Source organism: Heloderma suspectum, chromosome 2, assembly GCF_057233095.1.
Source record: "Heloderma suspectum isolate Gila_16-S chromosome 2, 16-S_ref, whole genome shotgun sequence".
Taxonomy (NCBI): domain Eukaryota; kingdom Metazoa; phylum Chordata; class Lepidosauria; order Squamata; family Helodermatidae; genus Heloderma; species Heloderma suspectum.
Window position 1 is genome coordinate 26,024,138 of NC_139459.1, and position 22,382 is coordinate 26,046,519.

Genomic DNA, 22,382 nt, shown 5'->3' on the forward strand with positions numbered 1-22,382 from the left:
AGACTGAAAGAACTGGGCATGTTTAGCCTTGAGAAGAGAAGACTGAGGGGAGATATGATAGCACTCTTCAAGTACTTGAAAGGTTGTCACAGAGAAGAAGGCCAGGATCTCTTCTTGATCATCCCAGAGTGCAGGACACGGAATAATGGGCTCAAGTTACAGGAAGCCAGATTCCGACTGAACATCAGGAAAAACTTCCTGAGTGTCAGAGCAATACGGCAATGGAACCAATTACCTGGGGAGGTGGTGGGCTCTCCCACACTGGAGGCCTTCAAGACGAGGCTGGACAGCCATTTGTCAGGGATACTCTGACTTGGATTCCTGCATTGAGCAGGGGGTTGGACTCGATGGCCTTGTAGGCCCCTTCCAACCCTACTATTCTATGATTCTATGATCTTTTAGGATTTTAAATAGCTCAGCTGGAATACCGTCATCTCCGCTAGCTTTGTTGTTACTAATGTTTCCTAAGGCCCACTTGACTTCACTCTCGAGGATGTCCGGCTCAAGTTCCGTGACCGCGCTATCATGGCTATCAGGGACATTAAGATCTTTCCTGTATAGTTCTTCTGTGTATATTTCCACCTCTTCTTAATCTCATCTGCTTCTGTTAGGTCCCTGCCTTCTTTGTCCTTTGTCATGCCCGTCTTTGCACAAAACGTTCCCTTCAGATCTCTGATTTTCTTGAAGAGATCTCTAGTCTTTCCCATTCTGTTGTTTTCCTCGATTTCTTTGCTCATTTCATTTAAAAAGGCCTTCCTGTCTCTCTTTGCTATTCTCTGGAACTCTGCATTCAGTTAGATATATCTTCCCCTTTCTACTTTGCTTTTCGCTTCCCTTCTTTCCTCAGCTACTTGTAAAGCCTCATCAGACAGCCACTTTGCTTTCTTGCATTTCTTTTTCTTTGGGATGGATTGAGTCTTTGGGATGGATTGATGGATTTGTCTTTGCACAAAACGTTCCCTTGATAGCTCCGATTTTCTTGAAGAGATCTCTAGTCTTTCCCATTCTGTTGTTTTCTTTTATTTCTTTGCTCAGTTCATTTAAAAAGGCCTTCTTGTCTCTCCTTGCTATTCTCTGGAACTCTGCATTCAGTTGGATATATCTTCCCCTTTCTCCCTTGCTTTTCGCTTCCCTTCTTTCCTTAGCTAAAGCCTCATCAGACAGCCACTTTGATTTCTTGCATTTCTTTTTCTTGGGGATGGATTTAGTTGCTGCCTCCAGAACAATGTTACGGACCTCTGTCCATAGTTCCTCAGGCACTCTGTCTATCTGGTCTAATCCCTTAAATCTATTCCTCACCTCCACTGTATGTTAGTTGTTAACTAAGTCTTTATAGTAACGTGTAGTTTGACCGTGAATCAGTGGAGGCTGGTGACTCCGATGTCAGTGGGGCAGTGCATCTGCTCCGGGTTTCAGTCAGAACCAGCTGGATAGCTCCTTTAGAGTTCTGACTGGAGAGGATTTACTGCCCCACTGACATTGGTGGCTATCAGGAAGAGGGCCTTTTTTGCTGTGGCAGCCTGGTTGTGGAATGAGCTCCTTAGAGAGGATTGCCTGGCACCTACATTGTACTCCTTCTAGTGACAAGTGAAGACCATTTTTCCAGCATTTTAGCATTCTAGTCTTTTTTTCAGCTCTGCTGTTTTAAATCAGTATTTTAAATCTATGCACTGCTGCTAGGTTTTATCTTGGTTGTCCTTTTAAATTGTAGTTTTAAGCTTTCATATTTTATATTGCTTTATGCTGTACCTTCTAGTTTTAATTTTTGTGAACTACCCAGAGAGCTTCAGCTATTGGGTGGTATAGAAATGTAATAAATAAATAAACAAATAAATAAATCGGAGCCACCAGCCTCCATGGCCATGAGTATATCAAAAGGGTTGGTGCAACTGGTTCAGTCTTAGAGCGAGTATCTATGAACAAGTAGCTTTCTATGCAGGCAAATTCTTTTACTTACAGCAACAGGAATAACAAGCAGTGTTTGTAACTCATCTGGCTGTCTTAAGTGCATGAACTTTGCCAAACAAACAAACAAAACCTTCTATAAACGAATACATGCTTTTGTCATTTTTATGTTTTTCAGACGTCCAGGCAGAAATGATCAGTCGAGATAATATTCATAAGAAGGAATAATTAAGGTCATTGCATTATCGTTTCAGTCATTTCTACAGCAAAAGCTCCAATTGTACAGGGAGCCAAGCTCATAACATATGCGGCCGTTATGGTAATGGTTTCTCAGAAGAGGACCAGGCTTTTCATGCAGCTAATCAAACTCAGTCGTCTGGCTAAGATGAAAATGTATTCCAAATGCCGACACTTCTAATTTCCATTGTGCTATCCCCTTTCAAGGAACATATTGCCTTTTCCCCTCACAAAATGAAGATGATGGCCTGGGTTGGGTAGAGGCGAGAATACTATGAATTGTACTCTAATTAATTTCCTAGAGCACTGGAATCAGATTTCTTTAGAATGAGCTAAAATAAATGTATCTGCTGCCTAGAGTGGAGAAGAAGGGGATATATAAACTTTGGGGCTTTTAGCTCCTTACAGTTGTTCATTGGAGGAAATGCATAGAAGGAACGGCCACAGCTGCACAGAGGTCAGAGAGTAGCTTTTAGGCCAGGGGTGTCAAACCTCTTCCAGTCTGACAGGTCAAATTCCATTTGGGGGCCACAACATATTCTGATGGTGGGAGGGGCCAAAAGGCAAAAGGGGCAGGGCCAAAAACAAAAATACCAGCATATTTTATCTTAAAGCTCTTACTGCCAGACTGCCAGTAGCAAATAGTTAGCTGAGGCATTTCAGCCTTTTAGAATGGGGGGGGGGGGCGCACAAAAGCCAGAAAACCATGAAATGATTGGTGTTTGGGGGAAAAGGGCTGAGGCCAGGGGACCCACAGAGGGCCATATTGGGACCCTGCCTCCCGAGAGTCGGATTCAGCCCCCAGCCCTAAAGTTCTGCACCCCTGTTTTAGGCCAAGTAGATTAATTAGGCAGCGTCACAACCAGGCTGGGTCCAAGGGCAACAATATCCAAATCCAAACCCAAATCTGGAGTGTGTGCACGCCAATCCAGTATCCCTCAGGTACGTGTATGTTTGCCAACCTGCCGTATTTGTTTTTACTGGCCTGACACCTCTCAGATAATTGGATAATCGGGTTCAAAAAGACAGTAAACTGCCCATATAAATCCTTCCCACCTCTTTTCTCCCACTCTCCCCACCCCCCTCTTGTTTCCCCATTGTTTGTTCAAGACTGACAAATCTGCAGAAGGAGGAACATGTCCTCTCTCTACATGAGTAACTACTTTTCAGGAGCTGCTGGATCTATGTGTGGCTGCCCTGTGTGGTGAAGCACTGAGCTGCATGTGGCAAGCGTTCTCAGTGACATACCTCTATATCGTGGACTCACTTGGCTCCCCCAGGTTGGTCACTGGATTATTTTGGGAGGAAGGAGCATAAAAGGCTTCCTGTTTGAGCTTTGGTTTGCTTGAGAAACAAGGTCTTCCTAAGCTCTGGCATGTTCCTGTATCCTCGGTTACTCTTCAGCCTGACTACTGGATTGCCCCACGTTGTCCCCTCAGACTGCTGCCCATGGCCTGGCCTTCACACTATGCTGGCTGAATGCACAAGGGGTGTTCCGAAGCACTCTACCAAGGGTGGGCAATTCCTATTCTAATGTAAACCTTTTGGGGTGTAAGAGTGAAGCGTTCCTCCAAACCATGTACTTCAGCTAAAACAAATTTGGGAAATGCAGATGTAGATATACTGATATCTTAGTGCTTCAGGACATGACCCCATTCCTGGATTTCTCTGCAAGCCTTCCTGGGAATTGGACTAGGATGGAGATGTGCACATACTGACAAGCCATGCTCTTCCCTTTTACAGATGATGGCCATTGCTTTTCCTTCCAAGTGAGACTCTGCAGACTATTTAACTTGGCAATAGAACTTAAAAAAAACACCAAAAAACACCAAGAACAAGTCCTGCACAACTGCGGCGAGTGAGGGAACAGCTTCCATTTCCACAGGCAATTAGAAAGAAACAGCTGGTGCTGGCAAATTCTGTCCATGACTAAATTCTGAAGGAATGCGACACAAAAAGGCTGGACAGTCTTAACGGCGGGGGTGGGGTGGGGGTTAAGTGTGTCATGCTTCAACAGATTTGGCCTAACCCTAACCTCAGGGCAACTAGACTGTGGTGTCTGAGATCACATAAGGGTAGCAATATGACAGAGAGAGAAAGAAGGAGAAAGAGAGAGATAGCAACAACAACAAAAACCTTCATGAAGCACTGGGTCCTCTGATGTCAGGATGGTTCACTGGACAGATGTGAGGGCTATGGCCTATTTGAACACATTTAAACCTGATTGAAATTTGGTTTAAAAGATGCACTGGTGCTGCTGCCCAAAGAAAAGCTGCAGCTGCCAAAGTGACATGGCAGCAGAGTGGTTGTCCCAGCAATGGGGCCAATACTGGCCCATGGCAGGGAGATTCTGGAGGCGTGGTTCCATTGCCTAAGTGGCAGGGATGCTGCCTCCAACGGCACATGGCCCAGATGCCTCACAAGGAGAAGGAGAGGGACAGGGCGAGTACAAAACCGCGTGTCAGGTATTTAAAAGGCAGCCAGGCTAGGAATGAAGATGACATGCACCTCTGGAGTTCTCTGGGAGCAAGAAAGAGGGAGATTTTCTACATGAGGATGTTAATCGCTGTATCTACGTTTGGTTTCATAGCAGAATTGAGATCTGAGCTCTACACAAAGAGCTCTTCCTTTCCTGCTTTTCTGCTACATAACCTCTAGTTGGAGCTGTGCTATAGCAGAATAGTGCAAATACACAAGGAGAGACAGCACTTTGAGAAATAATACCCCATTTTCCCCATTCTAAAAAACCCTGGGAAAGTGCTGTAAAAAAACAAAAGCGAAACTGGAGTGTCACGATGTCATCTAAAGAGCCCGTAAACAACTGTAAGGAAGCATCAGCGCACAATAAATGCCTCATGTAGAAAAGCTCAGACTGCGAACCCAGAAAAACATAACAAAGAATGAGAACACTTTGAGACTGAGGCCCTTGAGAGGGAGGGAGATGACAGGGGAGATGACTGGGGCAGAGAGCCCTGCCTGGCATCTGAGGCCATCATGAGCAACCTCATTCCACACCACAGAAGGAAGCCATGATGATGAAAACAGTTTAAAAGCTGTTTTAATTCATAGGGCATGATCCAGTCAACTGTGAGTGCAGTGCCTGTGTGCAGACAGCTTGCCATAGGGCTCGGTCAAGCCCTATTTCCCCCATCCCTTTGACCGCACATGTCAGCAGAGGCATATACAAGCAGACTGCCAGGCTGTTGCAGTGGCCATTTATGCATTACCAAAAAAGACAAAACACATCACCCCCCCCGAAAGAGGACAAATGAGGACACCAATTTGCACACACGTGTGTGTGTGTGTGTGTGTGTACGTGTACAAATGTAGAAGTAACAACTAGAATTTAAATAAAGATAAAATACAACTCATCATAGTGGGAAAGACTGTGACCAGATGACCTGTCTGCCTGCTCAGTCTGCCTTACAAATGCTAAATGTGGATGGGCAATTTCAAGGCCCCTGCTGCTCTCCTTCCTTATGAGTCTTTGGCTTTAAACCTGACTTGTGTCCTGGATTTTAGGAAATAGCTGATTTTGCTTTATTGGACTTGCTGAGAAGACTATTGAAAAAATGCTAACCCACCTCTCTTAAAACAATATAAGATGTCTTATTATGAAATGCAAATGCCAAATATTAATGATGGATAATTAAGAATTTGAAAATGTAAATAAGAAGTATTGTATTAAATTATATTAACGAGAAGACAACACAGAGACACAAGCAGATTCACAATGAATTCTGGGTAACTAGCATAAAAATAATGGTCAAAATGACCTGGATGGTATCCAAGAGAAAATGCTAATTTAAAGCCCTATCACTTGGGCCAAAAAGTTATTTGACTAATGAGCAGGTGTGAGACTGTGTTATTCCAGGTCAAAAGTGTACTGGAAGTTTTCATTTATCAGTTAATCAGCAAAAAATATTGTGTAAAGTATACACATCAAAAAGCTTGGTATACAGATATCTAAAAAATGTATAGTCTTTAATTGACAAATTTTGAGTAATCTTCTCAAAGGTAAAATTCAACACTGATCTTATCTAGGCTGAAAGGTGTACGTATAAGCCTTTATGTACTAATTTTTAAAGAATATTTAATAACAATGAAATAATTAAGACTGTGAGCCCTAATTTGTGGGACAGTAGATAATATTAGCTATGAAGTCATTTCTACACAAAAAAGTATAAATGTGTGCTAATTTTAGAATGTGAGAGCTTCTCACTAGAAGCTCACTGGGCCTGTGTACCTGTCAGCTGAATAGCCTATTCAGTGTTGAATAGAGAACTTCGTACTTAGCATGAGATCTCTTCTTTTTAAGGTGTTAAGACTAGAAGTCTAAGAACAATAAATGTTTAAGAAATTCTATTCCTTTTTAAGCTATTAAGATCAAAGGATCTTTGGCAATGCTCTGTTTCACAACAAAGTGTTTTATATGCACAATATGTTTTGATGTGATGTTATAAATATATTTCTAATAAGAATGATACATGGATCAAAAAAGATTTTCCTTTACTAATTCTTGTTAGTACAAAACCTGGCTTGCAGCCCATTAAACAACCTTAGGTGTACACTTTGTTTAGAAGTGTTTCAATCTGCTATAGAGAGTAAACAGGTAGCTAAATACTCCCAAAGTACTGAACTATAGACAGATACCTCAAAGAAAGTCAAACCGTAACACCTGGATTGGAAACCTCTTCAAACAGAGGACACCCTCAAATAGAGGACTGTCCTCCATAGAGTAGGACACCTGGCCAACCTATATGGGGATCAGGAGGTCTATGCACACCTAGCAGCTGTATATTATTATTTGAAGGTATTTTAATTTCAAGGTTGAGTAACTTACACTGAGTAGAGAGGGAGAGTTGTGCTGATGGTGGGGGCTGAGTGAGGTAGATAATTTTAAATTGGTAAGAGATAGCAATGATTTTTCAGTCTCTTAATATATTTAAGTGCTGGGTCTCCTCAACAGATTATCTGTGATGCTGAATAAGCCAAAGGCTAACAAGTTTTATTTTAAAACTCCCACACCATTAACAATTTATAATGCTTTCTATCACAAACGAGATTACTTTTGTTGACTTTCCAGCTCGGTTTCTGAACTTTCCTTCACCATCTTCTATTAAATGGATAAAGTTACGCAGCACAATAATGAGTGAACCAGAAATCCCAGAACTGTCTGTGACACCTTCCCTTACCCAGACAATTGCAAAGGACATGTTTTATTCCTACATTGTGTAGAAAGGAAAGGTTCCTCCTGTGCAAGCACCAGGTCATTATTGACCCCTAGAGGGACGCCGCTTTCGCTGGCGTTTTCATGGCAGACTATAGCAGGGTGGTGGCCTAGCTGTAATTTTTTTTGGAGATAACTCATTTTGACTAGAAGCTGGTTCGAGAGCAGGTTTGAACCATATGAATCACCCCACTTAACACATGTGAATGCCGCTCCTCACCGATTATTATTTCTTCTTTTATAACAGTTTTCACAGAGTACTTATTTTCCCATGCAGGGGTGACAGAAGCCTTGCAAATTTCACTTGTTCACTGCTAAGAGTGGTAACATTTCAATAAATGACATCAACAGGGGAGTGTAGCGCTGAAATTGCAGGGACAACTTCCACTGTGTTGAACAATGCAAGTCATTCCAGAGATGTGAGAGTCCTGTGTGAGCATATCAACCACTTCACTATTTTTCCCCTTCAGCATTCAGTACAATTTTGTCCCTATTCTTCCACTATTTCCAGCCAATTGCGGTTTTAGGATTGTCGCTGAATTTTCTGCTCAGTTGAATGTAAGCATGAATTTGAGGGTTTATTTGGGGTTGGGGGGGCAGAATTAAGAGGGGAGCTCTTGCTATACAGCCCTGCACTTATGCCTGGAGATGTAAAAATAATAATAATAATAATTTAGCACTCTTTACAGATACAAAGTCATTTAGGGCACAATCCTATGGCCACTAGTCAGCAACTAGATGGCCATAGGATAGGTAGGTTCCCTGAGAACCGACCTTCATCCCCTCCCGCGCTGCCTTGTAGGCAGAGCGGATCAGCCCCATGCTCCATGTTTGTAAGAGGAGCGCAGAGCGGCGAAAACAGGACGTCCTGGGGGCGGGGCTAGTGGAAGTGCGGTCTCATGCTTCCTATGCATCATCCAGCATCTCCCCCACCCCGCTCCGACTTCTTGCAGCTAGACAGACAAAATTGGCTGTCTAGCCTCAAATGCAGGGTGGCTGAAGTGTGAAGGTGACGATCCCCTCCTGCTCCTGCCCTGCATTGGATAGCCTATCCTGATAGGATTGCACCCTTAGTTGCCTTAGGACAGCCTTCCCAAACCTGGTGCCCTCCAGATATTTTGGACTTCAGCACCCAACAGCCTCGGGCAGCACGGCCAATGGTCAGGAATGCTGGACATTGTTGTTCAAAACATCTGGAGGGCACCAAGTTGGGGAGGACTGCTTTAAAAAAGTTATTTTATGTATAAGTTGATTTGATCATAAAATTATCGTTATATTTAAACACTTTTAAAAGTAAACTCAGTTAGTAAATTTGTAATTATTGTCTGAATAAACTATATGTTCACATTTAATATACCAAACATGATAATTTTAGGAGCAAACCAAGATATACAGAACATATTTTACATTCCTGTTTAACAACTGACCAGAGAGAACATCAGGAAGTAGTCCCTGAAACATCTGAATCTTCCTAGAAGCAGGAAGAACTGGAGGCAGAGGAAGAGGAATTTTAGGGAAATTCCTAAACCTGTTCCTGTTTGTCAGGTTGAGCTTAGGGAAATCTGATTTGAAGGAAAAGCTATTGAGATTTTATTTAGCCAGAAAAGACTCAGCCTAGGAATAGGGATGGCAGAGAATTCTGCCACGGATTCCAGTGAGGAATCCCCTCGGAATCTGTGGCGGAACGGCCTCCCGCCCCCCCCGTGGAATCCCCCCGGGACGGAACTTACCTGGGGTGGATGCAGCAGCAGCGGCGGCAGCGGCAGCTCCAGCAGCAGCTGGTCTCCCGGCCGGCCACAGCCAGGCTGCTGCGGCCGCCATTTGCGACCTTGCAGCCATGATAGGCTACGTAAGTATTTACGTAGCCTATCACAGCAAAGAGCAGGGGCGCAGATGGCGTAGCGGCTGCCATTTGCGTCCCTGCTCTTTGCCGTGATAGGCTACGTAAATACTTAGGTAGCCTATCACAGCTGCTAGCAAGGACGCAAATGGCGGCTGCTATGGCGGCCGCCATTTGTGGCTGCAGCAGCCCGGCCGCGGCCAGAACTCCAGCTGCGGCCGGCCCCAGCCGGCAGCTCTGCGGAGCCGCCACAGAGCGGAGCCAGCCAGGGAGGATTCCGGGAGGAGGGACAGAGCGCCTTCCCCCCACTGCGGATGCCCCTGCGCAGAGCCAGGTAAAAGATTCGTACATCCCTACCTAGGAATGGTAAGCAAACATATTTAATTAAGAATCTTTAACCAATCTCAACCTATTATTTGAAGAGAAACATTTTATTCACTTTTGTAAATAATTTCCATTTATGAACATCTTATTTTTTGTTCACTTTGAAAAGTTGTCTCTAGTGGTAGTTCAGTTTCATGCCTACACCACAGGAACTAGGCTACTGAGTTTTTGAAGTAGGAAGAGCGGGTTTGATCTAGTGGCAGCAGTTAAAAAGTTTTATAGCTGAGGCAGCATTCCCTAGTGTTGAGGTCTAATTGAGAACTTCATGGAGTGAGTAATATAGACTCAAGCCTCAAAGTTATTTTTTAAAAAAAGAAACTCAGGTGGGGTAACCCACATGCTGTTCTGTCACATCTGGTGACAAGAGCTGGATAACCTCCAGTGTTTTTTTCACATGAGGGTTTTAGATTAGAACTACATTATTTGACAGCTACAGCAACTAACCAGAACAAGCACAGAAACACAAGATTCTATAGAGTGAAACCCAAACTGTCAAGAATGCACATTTACTGACAAGAATGTACAATGGTGACACTACTCAGATGTTGGGAAATTGAGCCTAAATGTCGATCAGTAAAATATACTTTAGATTAATAGTTTTAATAAGGAAAGAAAGAAATAACTATACTGGGAACCTTACAGAGAGGTTTTTTAAAAAAATTCCCCCATGGCTTCATTATTTCCAGACTTTTTACATCTCTAATCTTTCTATAAAAGTGTTGTTATTACATAGTTTTTAGAAATCATTTTGGGAGAGTAAAGGCTGGATATATAAGCACTTTGTCTTAAATTCTAAAAGAAAATATTTAATAATCCAAAGCTGTCCAATTTTCCATTTTTTCACAAAAAAACAAACAAACCCAAAAGGGGTCCTCAGAAAAAACGGAGAAAAAAACATTTTCCCCTAATTTTTCTGTTTGTTTTTTCCAGGCCTTCTCATCTCTAGCTATACCAAAGTAAAGCTCCCACTTCCCCCATCCCCAGATGGTGGTGATAGACTGTAGTGACAGTGGGAACATTCAACGAATTCCTCCCTAGATCAGAATCTTTTACGGATGGCACTATCTTGGATCCATAGCACAACATTCTAGGACTGTGTTTGCATGACAACGGAAGGGTGAAGCAAACGAAGGAATATCAGATTTTTCATGGAATCGGCATGGCTCTGCACAGGGCTCCACGAAGGACTGCGCTGCGCCATTATAAGTCGCTGACAGAAACATACTTCTGAGTGGGGTAGGGGGACTGGAACTGAACGTCATCAGACTGGCAGGGGCTGCTCAACCAATAAGAAAGGCTCCCCCCTCCAGGCTCTACTCCCCTCAATGGCAATCTCAGGAACAAGCCTCATTGACCACAATGGGAGTTACTTCTGAGTAGACTTCCTGGACCTATGCCCAATTCCGCCTGTTTTTTTCCTTTCCCTCTAAATACCAGGCTTCCACATTAGCAGGCACCCCTGAATAAATGCACGATAGCACAAACGCATGATAGTGCACTTATGGGAACAAGCCTCATAGACTACACCAGGAGTTAGCAGGAACCCCTGAACTAATGTGCAATGGCGCAAATGCATGTTAGTGCTATTGCGTGATAGAGTGATAACAAGATACTGACATAGAGGGTATGCATTTTGATGGAAGAACTGCGCAACAGTGTTATAATGAGATAGAACCTTAGTGTAATACAAAAACTGGACTATGATGCTTGCACAAAGGAACATTAGCCATGGATCCTCCCCATGTGTAGTTCCTGGGAAGCGACCTGAGATAAACTTGATTTTCAGGCTGTCGTGGGAGCACTTGCTTGCCCACGATAGTACACTTATACGCATTACTGATGTAGCGCTTGTTTTCATAGTTTTTTTAAAAGTTGGTCCCTCGGCATCCTGCTCCAAAATGGTGGTGAAACTTCTGGAAAACAGGGAGGGAAAAGGTTGGGTCAGTGAGGTCACAGGCAGGACTATGATACCGATGCAAGTGTGTGTGATGGAACACACCCCAACAGGACCATAACCGAGCCGAAGTAAAGAGGAAAAGTCAGACTATAACCAGTCTCAGAAGAACCAGTTTTTCCGCAATAAACTCCAGGGCGGCTGCTGGATGGCCACGAAGTCATGTATCCCTAATGACCTCCACATGCAGCCAGTTCGGAGTAAATCGCTCATGAAAACACACCCCAGGATGTCATATGAATACTTCCACTATCACTGCCAGTCTGGTTTCCTACTCAAGGAGGTCAAATTCTTCACAGGAAGCCTTACTCCAGAAAGGGGGGGGGGGTTCACAAATCTTTTTTTGTAAAACAACCACCACCACCAAACAGACCCAAATTGATAGAAGAGCAGTGTCCACTCCTAAACTGAGTGGTAGTGGTAATATTACCACTGTAGGTGATTTTCCATCCTTTTGTCTGTGAATCTCTTCATCATAGCCCACATGGGAATGGTCATAATAGACTGTTGCAACAAAAATAACAAGTGATTCATTGCCACTTAAAGACTGACTGCTTTCTTGTGGCATAAGCTTTCATGGAAGTGGATTCTAGTCCACAAAAGCTTATGCCACAAGATGTATATGGCATCCAATAAGGTGCGATGAGACTTTGTTGTTAATTACAGAGTGGATTATTATGATGTATTATTATTATAGCTATTTATGACCTTTTCTAAACAAGGGTGTTAAATCACTGTATCTACTTTCGGTTTTGTCATAGAATTGAGATCCAAGCTCTACACAGTTTTCTACTTTTTGACATAAAACTCTAAGTGGCGCTGTGCTACAGTAGAATAATGTAATTACACAAGTAGAAAAATACATTTTCTTTTGGTTTCAGAAATAATACTCCATTTTCCTGAGCTTTTCTACACTAGGTATTTATTGTGTGCATGTCATTCCCTAATCAGATAGAATCACAGAATCATAGAATAGTAGGGTTGGAAGGGGCCTACAAGACCATCGAGTCCAACCCCCTGCTCAATGCAGGAATCCAAGTCAGAGCATCCCTGACAGATGGCTGTCCAGCCTCGTCTTGAATGCCTCCAGTGTGGGAGAGCCCACTACCTCCCTAGGTCATTGGTTCTATGGCCGTATTGCTCTAACAGTCAGGAAGTTTTTCTGTTGTTCAGCCGGAATTTGGCTTCCTGTAACTTATTACAGCCCATTATTCCGTGTCCTGCACTCTGGGATGATCAAGAAGAGATCCTGCCCTTCTTCTCTGGGACATCCTTTCAAGTACTTGAGAGCGCTATCCTATCTCCCCTCAGTCTTCTCTTCTCAAGGCTAAACATGCCCAGTTCTTGCAGTCTCTCTTCAGAGAGCTTTTTTCCAGTCCCCTAATTATCTTCGTTGCCCTCCTCTGAACCCTCTCCAGTTTGTCTGCATCCTTCTTAAAGTGTGGTGCCCAGAACTGGACACAGTACTCCAGATGAGGCCTAACCAGTGCTGAGTAGAGGGGAACTAGTACTTCCCGGGATTTGGAAGCTATGCTTCTATTAATGCAGCCCAAAATAGCATTTGCTATTGTTGTTCATGATTGTTTCCAGGTTCTTTAGATGATGTCATGACCCTCCAGATTTGCTTCTGTTTTTAAACAGCAGTTTGGGTGAGTTTTAAAAGCAAAAAAACTTTGTGAAAGCAAAAACACTTTTCCCACTTGTGTGATTGTGCTATCCTTAGAGGTTATGTTGCAGAAAAGCAGGAAAGGAAACGCTCTTAATTCAGTGCTCAGATCTCAATTCTGTTGTACTGACTTTCAGTTTTGTCAATTCTATTGACAAAACTGAAAGTCAATACAGCAGGTTAACAGCCTTGTGTAGAAAAGCCCCCCCCCCATTGACAAAACTGAAAGTCAATACAGCAGGTTAACAGCCTTGTGTAGAAAAGCCCCCCCCCCATAACAACAACAATAATAATCCAGGAAAGTCCTCTGAAAAAACAGAAGTGAAACTGGAGGGTCACAACGTTGTTTAAAGAACCTGTAAACAACCGTGAGTAAGGAATAACGAACACACAATAAATGCCCCGTGTAGAAAAGCTCTGTATCTCGCATTTCAGGATACAAATCCTTATAAAACGGCTTACAAGTGATATCAATTATCACCAAAAAATCACAGTAAACAATCCAAATCTTTTCAAAATCACAAGTGGTCAGAATCCTACTCACAGTGGGAGGAATGGCCCTCTTGGGGTAGGCGGTCCAGCTGGAGCAGGCTCTGAGGTGGTATTCACTTGCCTCCCTCTTTCTATGCTTAATCAGGAAGTCTAAAAGAAGCGGTTAAAGGCACAATGCTATGCATGTTTAGACAGAAAAAAGGCCTGCAGCTCCCAGCATGCCCCAGCCAGCCATGCTGGTTGGGGTACGCTGGGAGTTGTAGGCCTTTTTCTGTCTAAACATTCTTAGGATTGCACCCTTAGAGTTGTAGAAATGATACTTGGTCTGAGATGTGGAAACATTCTTGTCTGCTTCCTACTGCCCATAGCACACATTTTTACTGCAGTCATTGGCAAACAGTTGTTTTCTGTGTTTTTATAGAGTCTTGGAAAGTTCCTCATGAAATCCAAAACCTGCCGGCAGGAGCACAAGCAGCAGTCCTGTAACAGGCTTCCTTATGTTTCTAAATCACTGTCTGGTGCACCTACCACTTACACCAGCCTTCTCCAACCTAGCACCTTCCAGATGCTGGGTAGGAATCATGGGAGTTGCTGTCCAAGCACATCTGGAGGGCATCAGGTTGGAGAAGCTTGCCTTCGACTAGATTATGAGAAACAATTTGTCTGTGTGCGCACCTTTGGAGAACTGATAAAGGCACAGCCCTTGTTCGATAACAAGTGGCATCCTCCATATTCAGACCAGCCATTTTAGATGAAACATCACAGAGTTCGTTACGTACACATTATGTTAACAGGCATGCTTGGCACTCGCATCATTTTTTAAAAGAGAAGGCACCAGGAGGGCAATCTGGATCAGTACTGTGATGAGGGTGAATGGGGTTGAACCCTTTTTTGCTGCACTGTAGACCTGATGAAAATCTCCCCACCATCTGCTATTTGCCATGGGAGGGAAGCGGCTATTGATACCAAAAGTAGCTTCCCTCCCAGGGCAAACATCAGCTTCAACAGTGATTCGTGGTGCAGGGAGAAAGGGTTAAACCCACTCTAAATGGTTCTGATCTAGCTTTCCCCCTGTAGCTCCTGTTTTAAGAAGAGAGAGAGAGAGATGTGCAAACTACACATTTATTTAATGTAACTTGTAGTTTGGCCCTTAGTAAATAAACAAACTCGTGCCACTTGTGCATTTAGTTTTCAAGTCATTAACACAATGGGGAATTTTCCTGACTCTCCAGGTTCAGTATCAGCTTAATAATTATATTCAATTACATAGTCAATAAGGAGAGGAGCAAAAATAGTTACTCTAGCAGTTTTCAAGAAAATGTACTTTAAAGGTAGCCTAGCAACAGTGGAGATTGAAAAGGCCTCCCTCCCTGGCTGACAGGATCATGACATCTTTTCTCTGTCCCCCCAGCAACTGCTGAGAAAGTTTGCAGCTATTCTGTTGGGTTTTCAGCCTTTTTCTTGATAGCTGTCAAGCCCCAAAATTCTGTTAGGTCCTTTAGGCAAAGAAGTTAAAAGTCTTTTAGACAGGAGGAAGACAGGGGCTCTGTTTGCCCAACCATTGTTACTGAGGTGGACTTCAGAGTGTGTCTCTCTTGCCTTTCCTGCTGTTACTTTTTGTGGCCCACAAAACTCTTTCCTTGACACAGCACGTCTTGAGAGAGTTGCAGTCCTTATTTGGGTGGGAGATGGGGGACCACTGAGGAACTGTCTCCTTCACCAACCCCATCTTTACAGACCCTAGAAGAGGAATGGGGGCGGAGTGGTGGAGAACAGAAGGCAGGGGACAGCATCCAGGGACAGAGATGACCAGATCTGAATGAAAGGAGAGGCTATGGAAGGTGTATAGTCTGATGTCTCGATTGTAGGGTGGCCAGTTATACGTACATTGCCCCCCAGAAAGAGGAATTGCAGCATTCTAGTAATCACCAAAAAAGGGAAATAAAAAGGACACAGATTTGCATGTGCTAATTTACATAAAGAAAGATGCAAAATTAGAAATAATTAGATATACAATATATCTCACGATTTGGGGGAAGATATTGGTGATACGCCTACTGAGTCTGCTGTCCAGTTGCTAACCAAGATGAGTATCACCAAGGCCCCGGCCTCTCTCCCTTCTTAGGGTTCTTTATCTTTAAATTGTACTTGGACTGGACAGCCCTTCAAACAGAGGGCATATTCAAAATAGAGGACTGTCCTTGGACAGCCTTTCAAATAGAGGGCTGTCCTCTATAAAATAGGCTACCTGACCATCCTGCAGATTCTCTCTGATGTTTAAGGGGGGAGGGGGCGAATCCCTGGGCTGGGGAGCAAAAGAGGTGGGAGCAGAACAGGAGGGCTGTTTATGAACTGTGGGGCCCATGGTAGAAGCCATCTTCTTTTACATATGACATCCCTGGAAACAAGGTTATGAGGGAACGTAGTGACATTTCCAGGGACATTCTTCCAGCCCTACTTTGAAAGCATGTGGCAGGATTTACCTTTAAAGAAATTTTTAAAAGTATGTGTGTGCCGGGGGGGCGGGGGGAGATTAAAAGCTTTTGGACCATCTTGTATTACTATAAGATTACTAGAATACTCCTCACACAAAATTCAGTCCCCACCACCTAAACATTGCATCCCCCCATACCGAATGTCCCTGCACAATAGCTGCAAACTTTCTTTTCAGTAGTTGGGAGAACAGAGTGGTGATGTCAGCCAATGGAGCAGTGTTGGCTGGTGTCTGTTGGGGCTGATGGGGTGGAGAGAAGGACAGTTTAACAGTGGGTGGAACCAAGGGATCACTGTACTGTAGGTGGAACCAAGAGGTTTGCTTCACAGCAGGAACCCATTACACAGCAAGGGCAAATTAAGGCATGCAAGTTAACTTTAAGATCATGAGTTCAAAGCAAAGGGTGTGTGTATGAAGTGTCTCTGACTCATACAGCATCAGAGAAGCACTCCTTTGAGCCTATACTTGTCTACTCCACCAGCAACCCGCTGCACAGAAAAAGACAAATTGGAGTAAATAACTTCAAGATCATGAGTGCAAAGCAGACTGAAAAACTGAAAGATAAAAATAAAAATGAGGGGGCAGGGAAGGAAAGGGAAGGAAGGAAAAATTAGAAAAAACAGTGAGGTATTGGAGGCTTTTATAACACACACAGAGCATAATTGTTCCCAAACCCTCAGGCCATCATTTAACATCCCCCACAATAGAGGGGGGAATTGAAAAAAGGGGGGTGGAACAGAAAGCAGAGTAGACATGCATAGGATTGCACTGTAAGTCCATCATATTCTTATTCAGAAACTTCCTCTCAAATGTGAACAAATCTGATTAAGCCACACAAGAATTTTAGTGAAAAGATTAACATAGATGAGTTTTAATAAACTTGCTCATTTCATATCCTTTAGAAATTCTGTCAACATTATTTGAAACCAATCCTCTGCAAACTAGATAATTATCTTCAAAAATGCAAGTTGAACTTCTTGGAATGCTAGCAAAAGCCTACTCAAAAGGACATCAAGGGCCAATGGGTCATAGGCTGCCCATCCCATCCTGCACAACAAAATCTAGTGTTTCAGTCCTTGCTGTACATGTGTTATGGTTTATCTCTAGTTTTTCTAAACAACAACAGCAACAGCAGCATTGATGGAACCTGTTTTTTTTCCATCTTGCATATGGATTTGTTTCTTAGAGCATTTCCAGGATGAAAGTGATCACTGTGGTCTTCATACCAATTTATTTATTTTATTTAAAAGACGTATATGCCAGCTATTTTAACCCTCCCAACCCAAAATGTAAAACCACAAAACATAATAAAACAATAAGAATAATAAAAACAACTGTAAAACCAAAATTACTAGAATCCTAACTCAGTTATAGCCCAAGGCAAACAGCTATGTCTTGAAGGCTTTCTTGAAGGTCTGTAATGACATCAGTTGGGATAGAGGCCTACAAATAGGGGGCACTACCAAGAAGGCCCTATCCCTCATGCACACCAGCCTAATCACTCCGACAAGTGGATACACACCTATGCTGATCTCAAGAGTGCAGGCAGGTTGGTACAGGTGAAGGCGATCCTTCAAGTAACCTGGACCCATCTAATGCTAAGATGAAGATCAGCACAGGTGACACAGTCAAAAATGAGGGACAACCATAGCATACCTGTCAGCTTTCTTTCAGGTGCTCCTTCTCCTACTGGTACATATATCAACCAGCCTCACATCTCTTCAACTGTCATAACTCCTTAACATAACACCGCACACTGGGAACTGTGGTTCTGTAGGGCTGGGAGGAGATTTTTTAATAAAAGCTCCTTAAGATTCTTGAACAATTGCAGTTCCCACAATTCTTTAAAAGAAGCAATGGCCTTTTTTAAATGTTTCAGTTTATTTTACTGAGTAATATGGAAAAGCCTCAGATGTAATATGGAAAAGCCAAGGGAGAAAGTTTCCCTTTGGGTTGGATTGTTCAACAAAAATGGTTTGGTAAGTGTTTAAATGTGTACCGTTCACTCCACAAGTCTGTTCTGTTTTCACCCAGGTGTCCCGTCGTTTCCGTGAAATGTTATTAAAGATATTTGCCCTGTAGACTATATGAGGGTAAGCCCCTTCTTCAGACTGATAGTTCTTCACTGGTTCAATGAAGTAGTCTCCATCAGGCAAATTGAAGTATCCAGTCTGAGAATAAAAAGAGACAAGGCATAGTATACACAGAAACAGTAGACAACATATCTGAATTACACTGTCCTTTGGACACCTTATTGCAGAACCACTATCACCCACAAAGTTGCCATCCTGTTCTCTGGATATACAGGTATCTAGTCATTTTGCTCATCAGTGGCAGGCGCTGTGTTCCTAGTGGCTGCCAGAGCCAGAAATTATACCCACAAGCCTATCAGAGTGACAGCCGGAGTATTTACCTCATTCAGATTGATTCACGATGACAGCACAAGAAAATCCTGAATTGGCAATTACTAAAGACCTGCTCCTGATGAAGATGAAGACTACTAGAACCGCTTTGTTGTTACGATCACACAAAAATGTTTTTGGACTCTCCTTGGGGGTGGGGCTATGGGGACTATTGTAATGGGTGTTTGCAATTACCACTACACTACTGCATCTAATGCTCCATAGACTAAAGAACAGGTATATTTTACTTACTAACCCAGCCTTCCCCAACCTGGTGCCCTCTAGAAGTTTTCGACTGCAACTCCCAGCATTCCTGACCATTGGCCATGCTGGTTAGGGCTGCTGGGAGCTGAAGTCCAAATCGTCTCACCTCCTCCACTGGTCCATAAGCCATTTGGAATGCTCTTTTCCTTTTTCTCTCCCTACTATGTGCCAGAGTTTTCATTCTATCCTTGCCAGATTTTCCCTTCTCCACATTCCTTCCCTCACCATCACTCACTCTGTCTCCTATTTCCCAAATTCCTCTGCCTCTGCTCTCAAATCCCTACCTCTTTGCACCCCAACATCTGCTCCCTTCCCTATCCAAATTGCCCTAGGAAGTGACTCATTTGTAAAATCACCACCTCAAAACCCTCCAAGTGGATCCTTCTCCCCTCTGCTTTCTTCTTCTCTGTATTAGGTTAAACACTTACAATTGCTAGAAAATCACACTATTTTTCTGTATTTTCCAAGTTATTCTAGCATACACGTGCTAGAATTGTTAGCATCTACTTGCATTACATTGCAAATCTTTTTTGGAATACTGCTGCGATATTGTTACCCTTTGCTTTGGCAAAGAAATAATATATATTATATATTATGGTGTGTTGTTCTTTAGATATCCTTTTGTGATGTTGTTCGGTTACCTTTTTGCTTCCTGAACCATTCACCATCTCAGCTTAAATTTTGCACACCACTATCTAAGAACACATATTTGAAAGGCTTGTGTGAAAATGCAGTAGGAATTAAATTTAGATAATGTTAAGAAATTCACCAGCTTTTTGATATGTAAAGCAATTCGAAGAGAGAACATACTTCCACTGCCAGATGTAAAACAACAACAACAGCACAGTTAACACACCACATGATCCTTATTCCTATATCTTGTAAGATGCCTCCCCTGAGGAATCCTAGTTAGTTTTATCTTTATTTTATTGTATAGCAGTCATTTCACTCACATTTTCACCATTATCTACATGACTAGAAACCTGTGTGTGTGTGTGTGCGCGCGCGCGCGTGTGTGTGTGAGCAAATCCTTCCAATCTCATCAACCACTTCCAGGCTAGGATGAGTCACAATCACCTTCTATTAGGTACTCCTATGCTGGACAGCATCAGGGAAATTACTTTTCCACTAGACAATTTGCATGCTATATTGATCTTTCTTTCCATCCTGTATAAAGATATTAATACACAAAAGGGCAATTAAATTCTCACCAAGAACCCATCACATTAAAGCAATGAAAATGCATGACACAGCTTTGAAAATGCCAGCTGGTATTCTTGCACCAGTTGTATGGCTGGCTGGAGTATGGCTGGAGTTCTGTTCAGAAGGGATGGAGCAGGGAGCGGGGGGGGGGGAACCTTAGGTAAATTAGCTTTATTCCCACAGCATGCACCCATTTTCATCATGGCAAAAGTAGCCTAATAAAACCCAATGCAGAAAGAAAATAGGCATTCAGCAAATAATACCTCTTTATGCAGTAAAACAGTGTGAAAATTGTGTAGCGTACCACCAGAAATAAGAGTTCCACAGAAGCTATGGCTCTGAAATAGCCCCTCTCCATTCTGTCATCCCTTATTTCCGCTGGTTACCTTCCCCACTGTGGAAATTTAGAATGCAAGCTCCGCAGGGTCAGAAGCTATAATTTCCCCCTTATGCTTCTCTGTACACTGCCATATGCATTGATGACACCATCCTGTGATATAATAAAAAAGCTATCCAGTGTTTGGAAGACTTTAGGTGAGACAACCCATTTCATTTCTTTTTTCTAGCTAGTTTAAAGCCATTACAAGTTGAAATTACAAATTCAAGCAGGTTAACAAGTTAGTTCTGACCCAAGGTAAGCAAGGAAAAAGGCCACAGGCACAATGTTAACAGCTACTTATTAATTTCCTTTATATATAACTTTTTTCCCTCTCCTAGGCTCACCAACGTTGTTGGTACAATTTGTGCAGACAAGTTCCCACTGCATAGAGCTGGATGTTCATGCTGCATACAATTCTCATAATGTATTCATTAGCTACTGTACCATCCTCTGGTATAGCCTGAAATGTGATCGTTTGCACTGAGCAGATGGAAATTTTAATCATCTACCTAAAGTATTACCTTGCTACTTCTGGACAGTCTGTATTGTGAGCATTCCCTTTTCTATGTAATAACTTTCATACTGTATGTTTGAAGGTTATTATTATTATTATTCATACACTCTTCCCTCTTATCAAAAAACAAACAAACCATCAGGAACTTGAGAACATCATAAAATTAAACAAAGAAAGACTTCACATATTTTATTAATGTGACAACCTTGTCAGAATCCAAACTAGCAAACAGTAGAGAAAAGAGAAGAAGCACTACTTAATGTTTAAGTTTTGCTTAATTTTTAAAAGGAAGAGTGCTTGGAAGTTATCCAACATGGAGTTAAATCCCTTTATCTCAAGGCCATAGGTGTACAACATATTCTGGATGGGGTTGCAGTCCCACTATAGGACCAAGCGCACAACCTGGGGGTGTTCCTAAATCCATTTTTGTTGTTAGATGCCCAAATGGTGTCCGTGGCACAAGGCACCTTTCACCAGCTTGTGCACCAGTTGCAGCCCCTCCTGGATAGAAACAACTTGCCATCCTTAGTCATGTCCTGGCCATCTTCAGGCTAGACTACTGCAGCCTTCCCCACCTGGATGCCCTCCAAATGTGTTGGATTGCAACTCCTATCATCCATACCCAGCATGCCAGTGGCTGTGCTGGTTGAAGATGATGGAAATAGTAATCCAACACATTTGGAGGGGAAGGCTGGACTACTGCAACGCATTGTGCCTGGGGCTGCCCTTGAAGAACGTCTAGAAATTCCAGCTAGTTTAGAATACAGACATACAGTCAGGGCCAGAAATATTGGAACAAGGATAACTGTTCTGGCAGTTGGCCTCTGTATACCACCACATCGAAGTTGAAAGGAAACACACCCAAATGGGAGCAAAGTCAGGACTTTCAGCTGTAATTCAAGGGGTTTGACAAAAGTGGGGCACTAACCATTCAGGAAGTACAGCCAGTGGCATACACCCCCTCCCCCCATCGTTGGTGGCTCATAAGTAATGGAACAAACCAACACCATCTCAAACTTAAGGATCGCCTTTAAACCCTGGATGAAAATCCTTTGCAGTCAATGACTGCCTGAAGTCTGGAACCCATGGACATGACCAAATGCTGAGTTTCCTCCCTCGAGATGCTTTGCTAGGCCTTTACTGCAGCTGCCTTCAGCTGCTGCTTGTTTGTGGGTCTTTCTGCCTTCAGTCTTGTCTACAGGAAGTTAAAAGAATGCTCTATTGGGTTGAGATCAGGTGACTGACTTGGCCATTGAAGAATATCCCACTTCTTTGCCTTGAGAAACTCTTGGGTAGCTTCAGCTGTATGTTTTGCGTCATTATCCATCTGCAATATGAAGTGGCGTCCTATCAGTTTGGCAGCATTCGGCTGAATCTGAGCAGAAAGTATAGGCCTATACACTTCAGAATTCATCCTG

At 42.9% G+C, this 22,382-nt stretch overlaps 1 protein-coding gene across 1 annotated transcript in view; it reads right to left on the reverse strand.

Moving 5' to 3' along the window:
* Nucleotides 1-22,382, reverse strand: part of ADAMTS12 (ADAM metallopeptidase with thrombospondin type 1 motif 12) — a 234,615-nt gene that overhangs the window by 151,621 nt on the left and 60,612 nt on the right. The window contains exon 3 of the mRNA XM_084833026.1: nucleotides 18,202-18,373. Within this exon, the coding sequence (XP_084689152.1) occupies nucleotides 18,202-18,373 (172 nt within the window). The remainder of the gene's footprint in view (nucleotides 1-18,201; nucleotides 18,374-22,382) is intronic.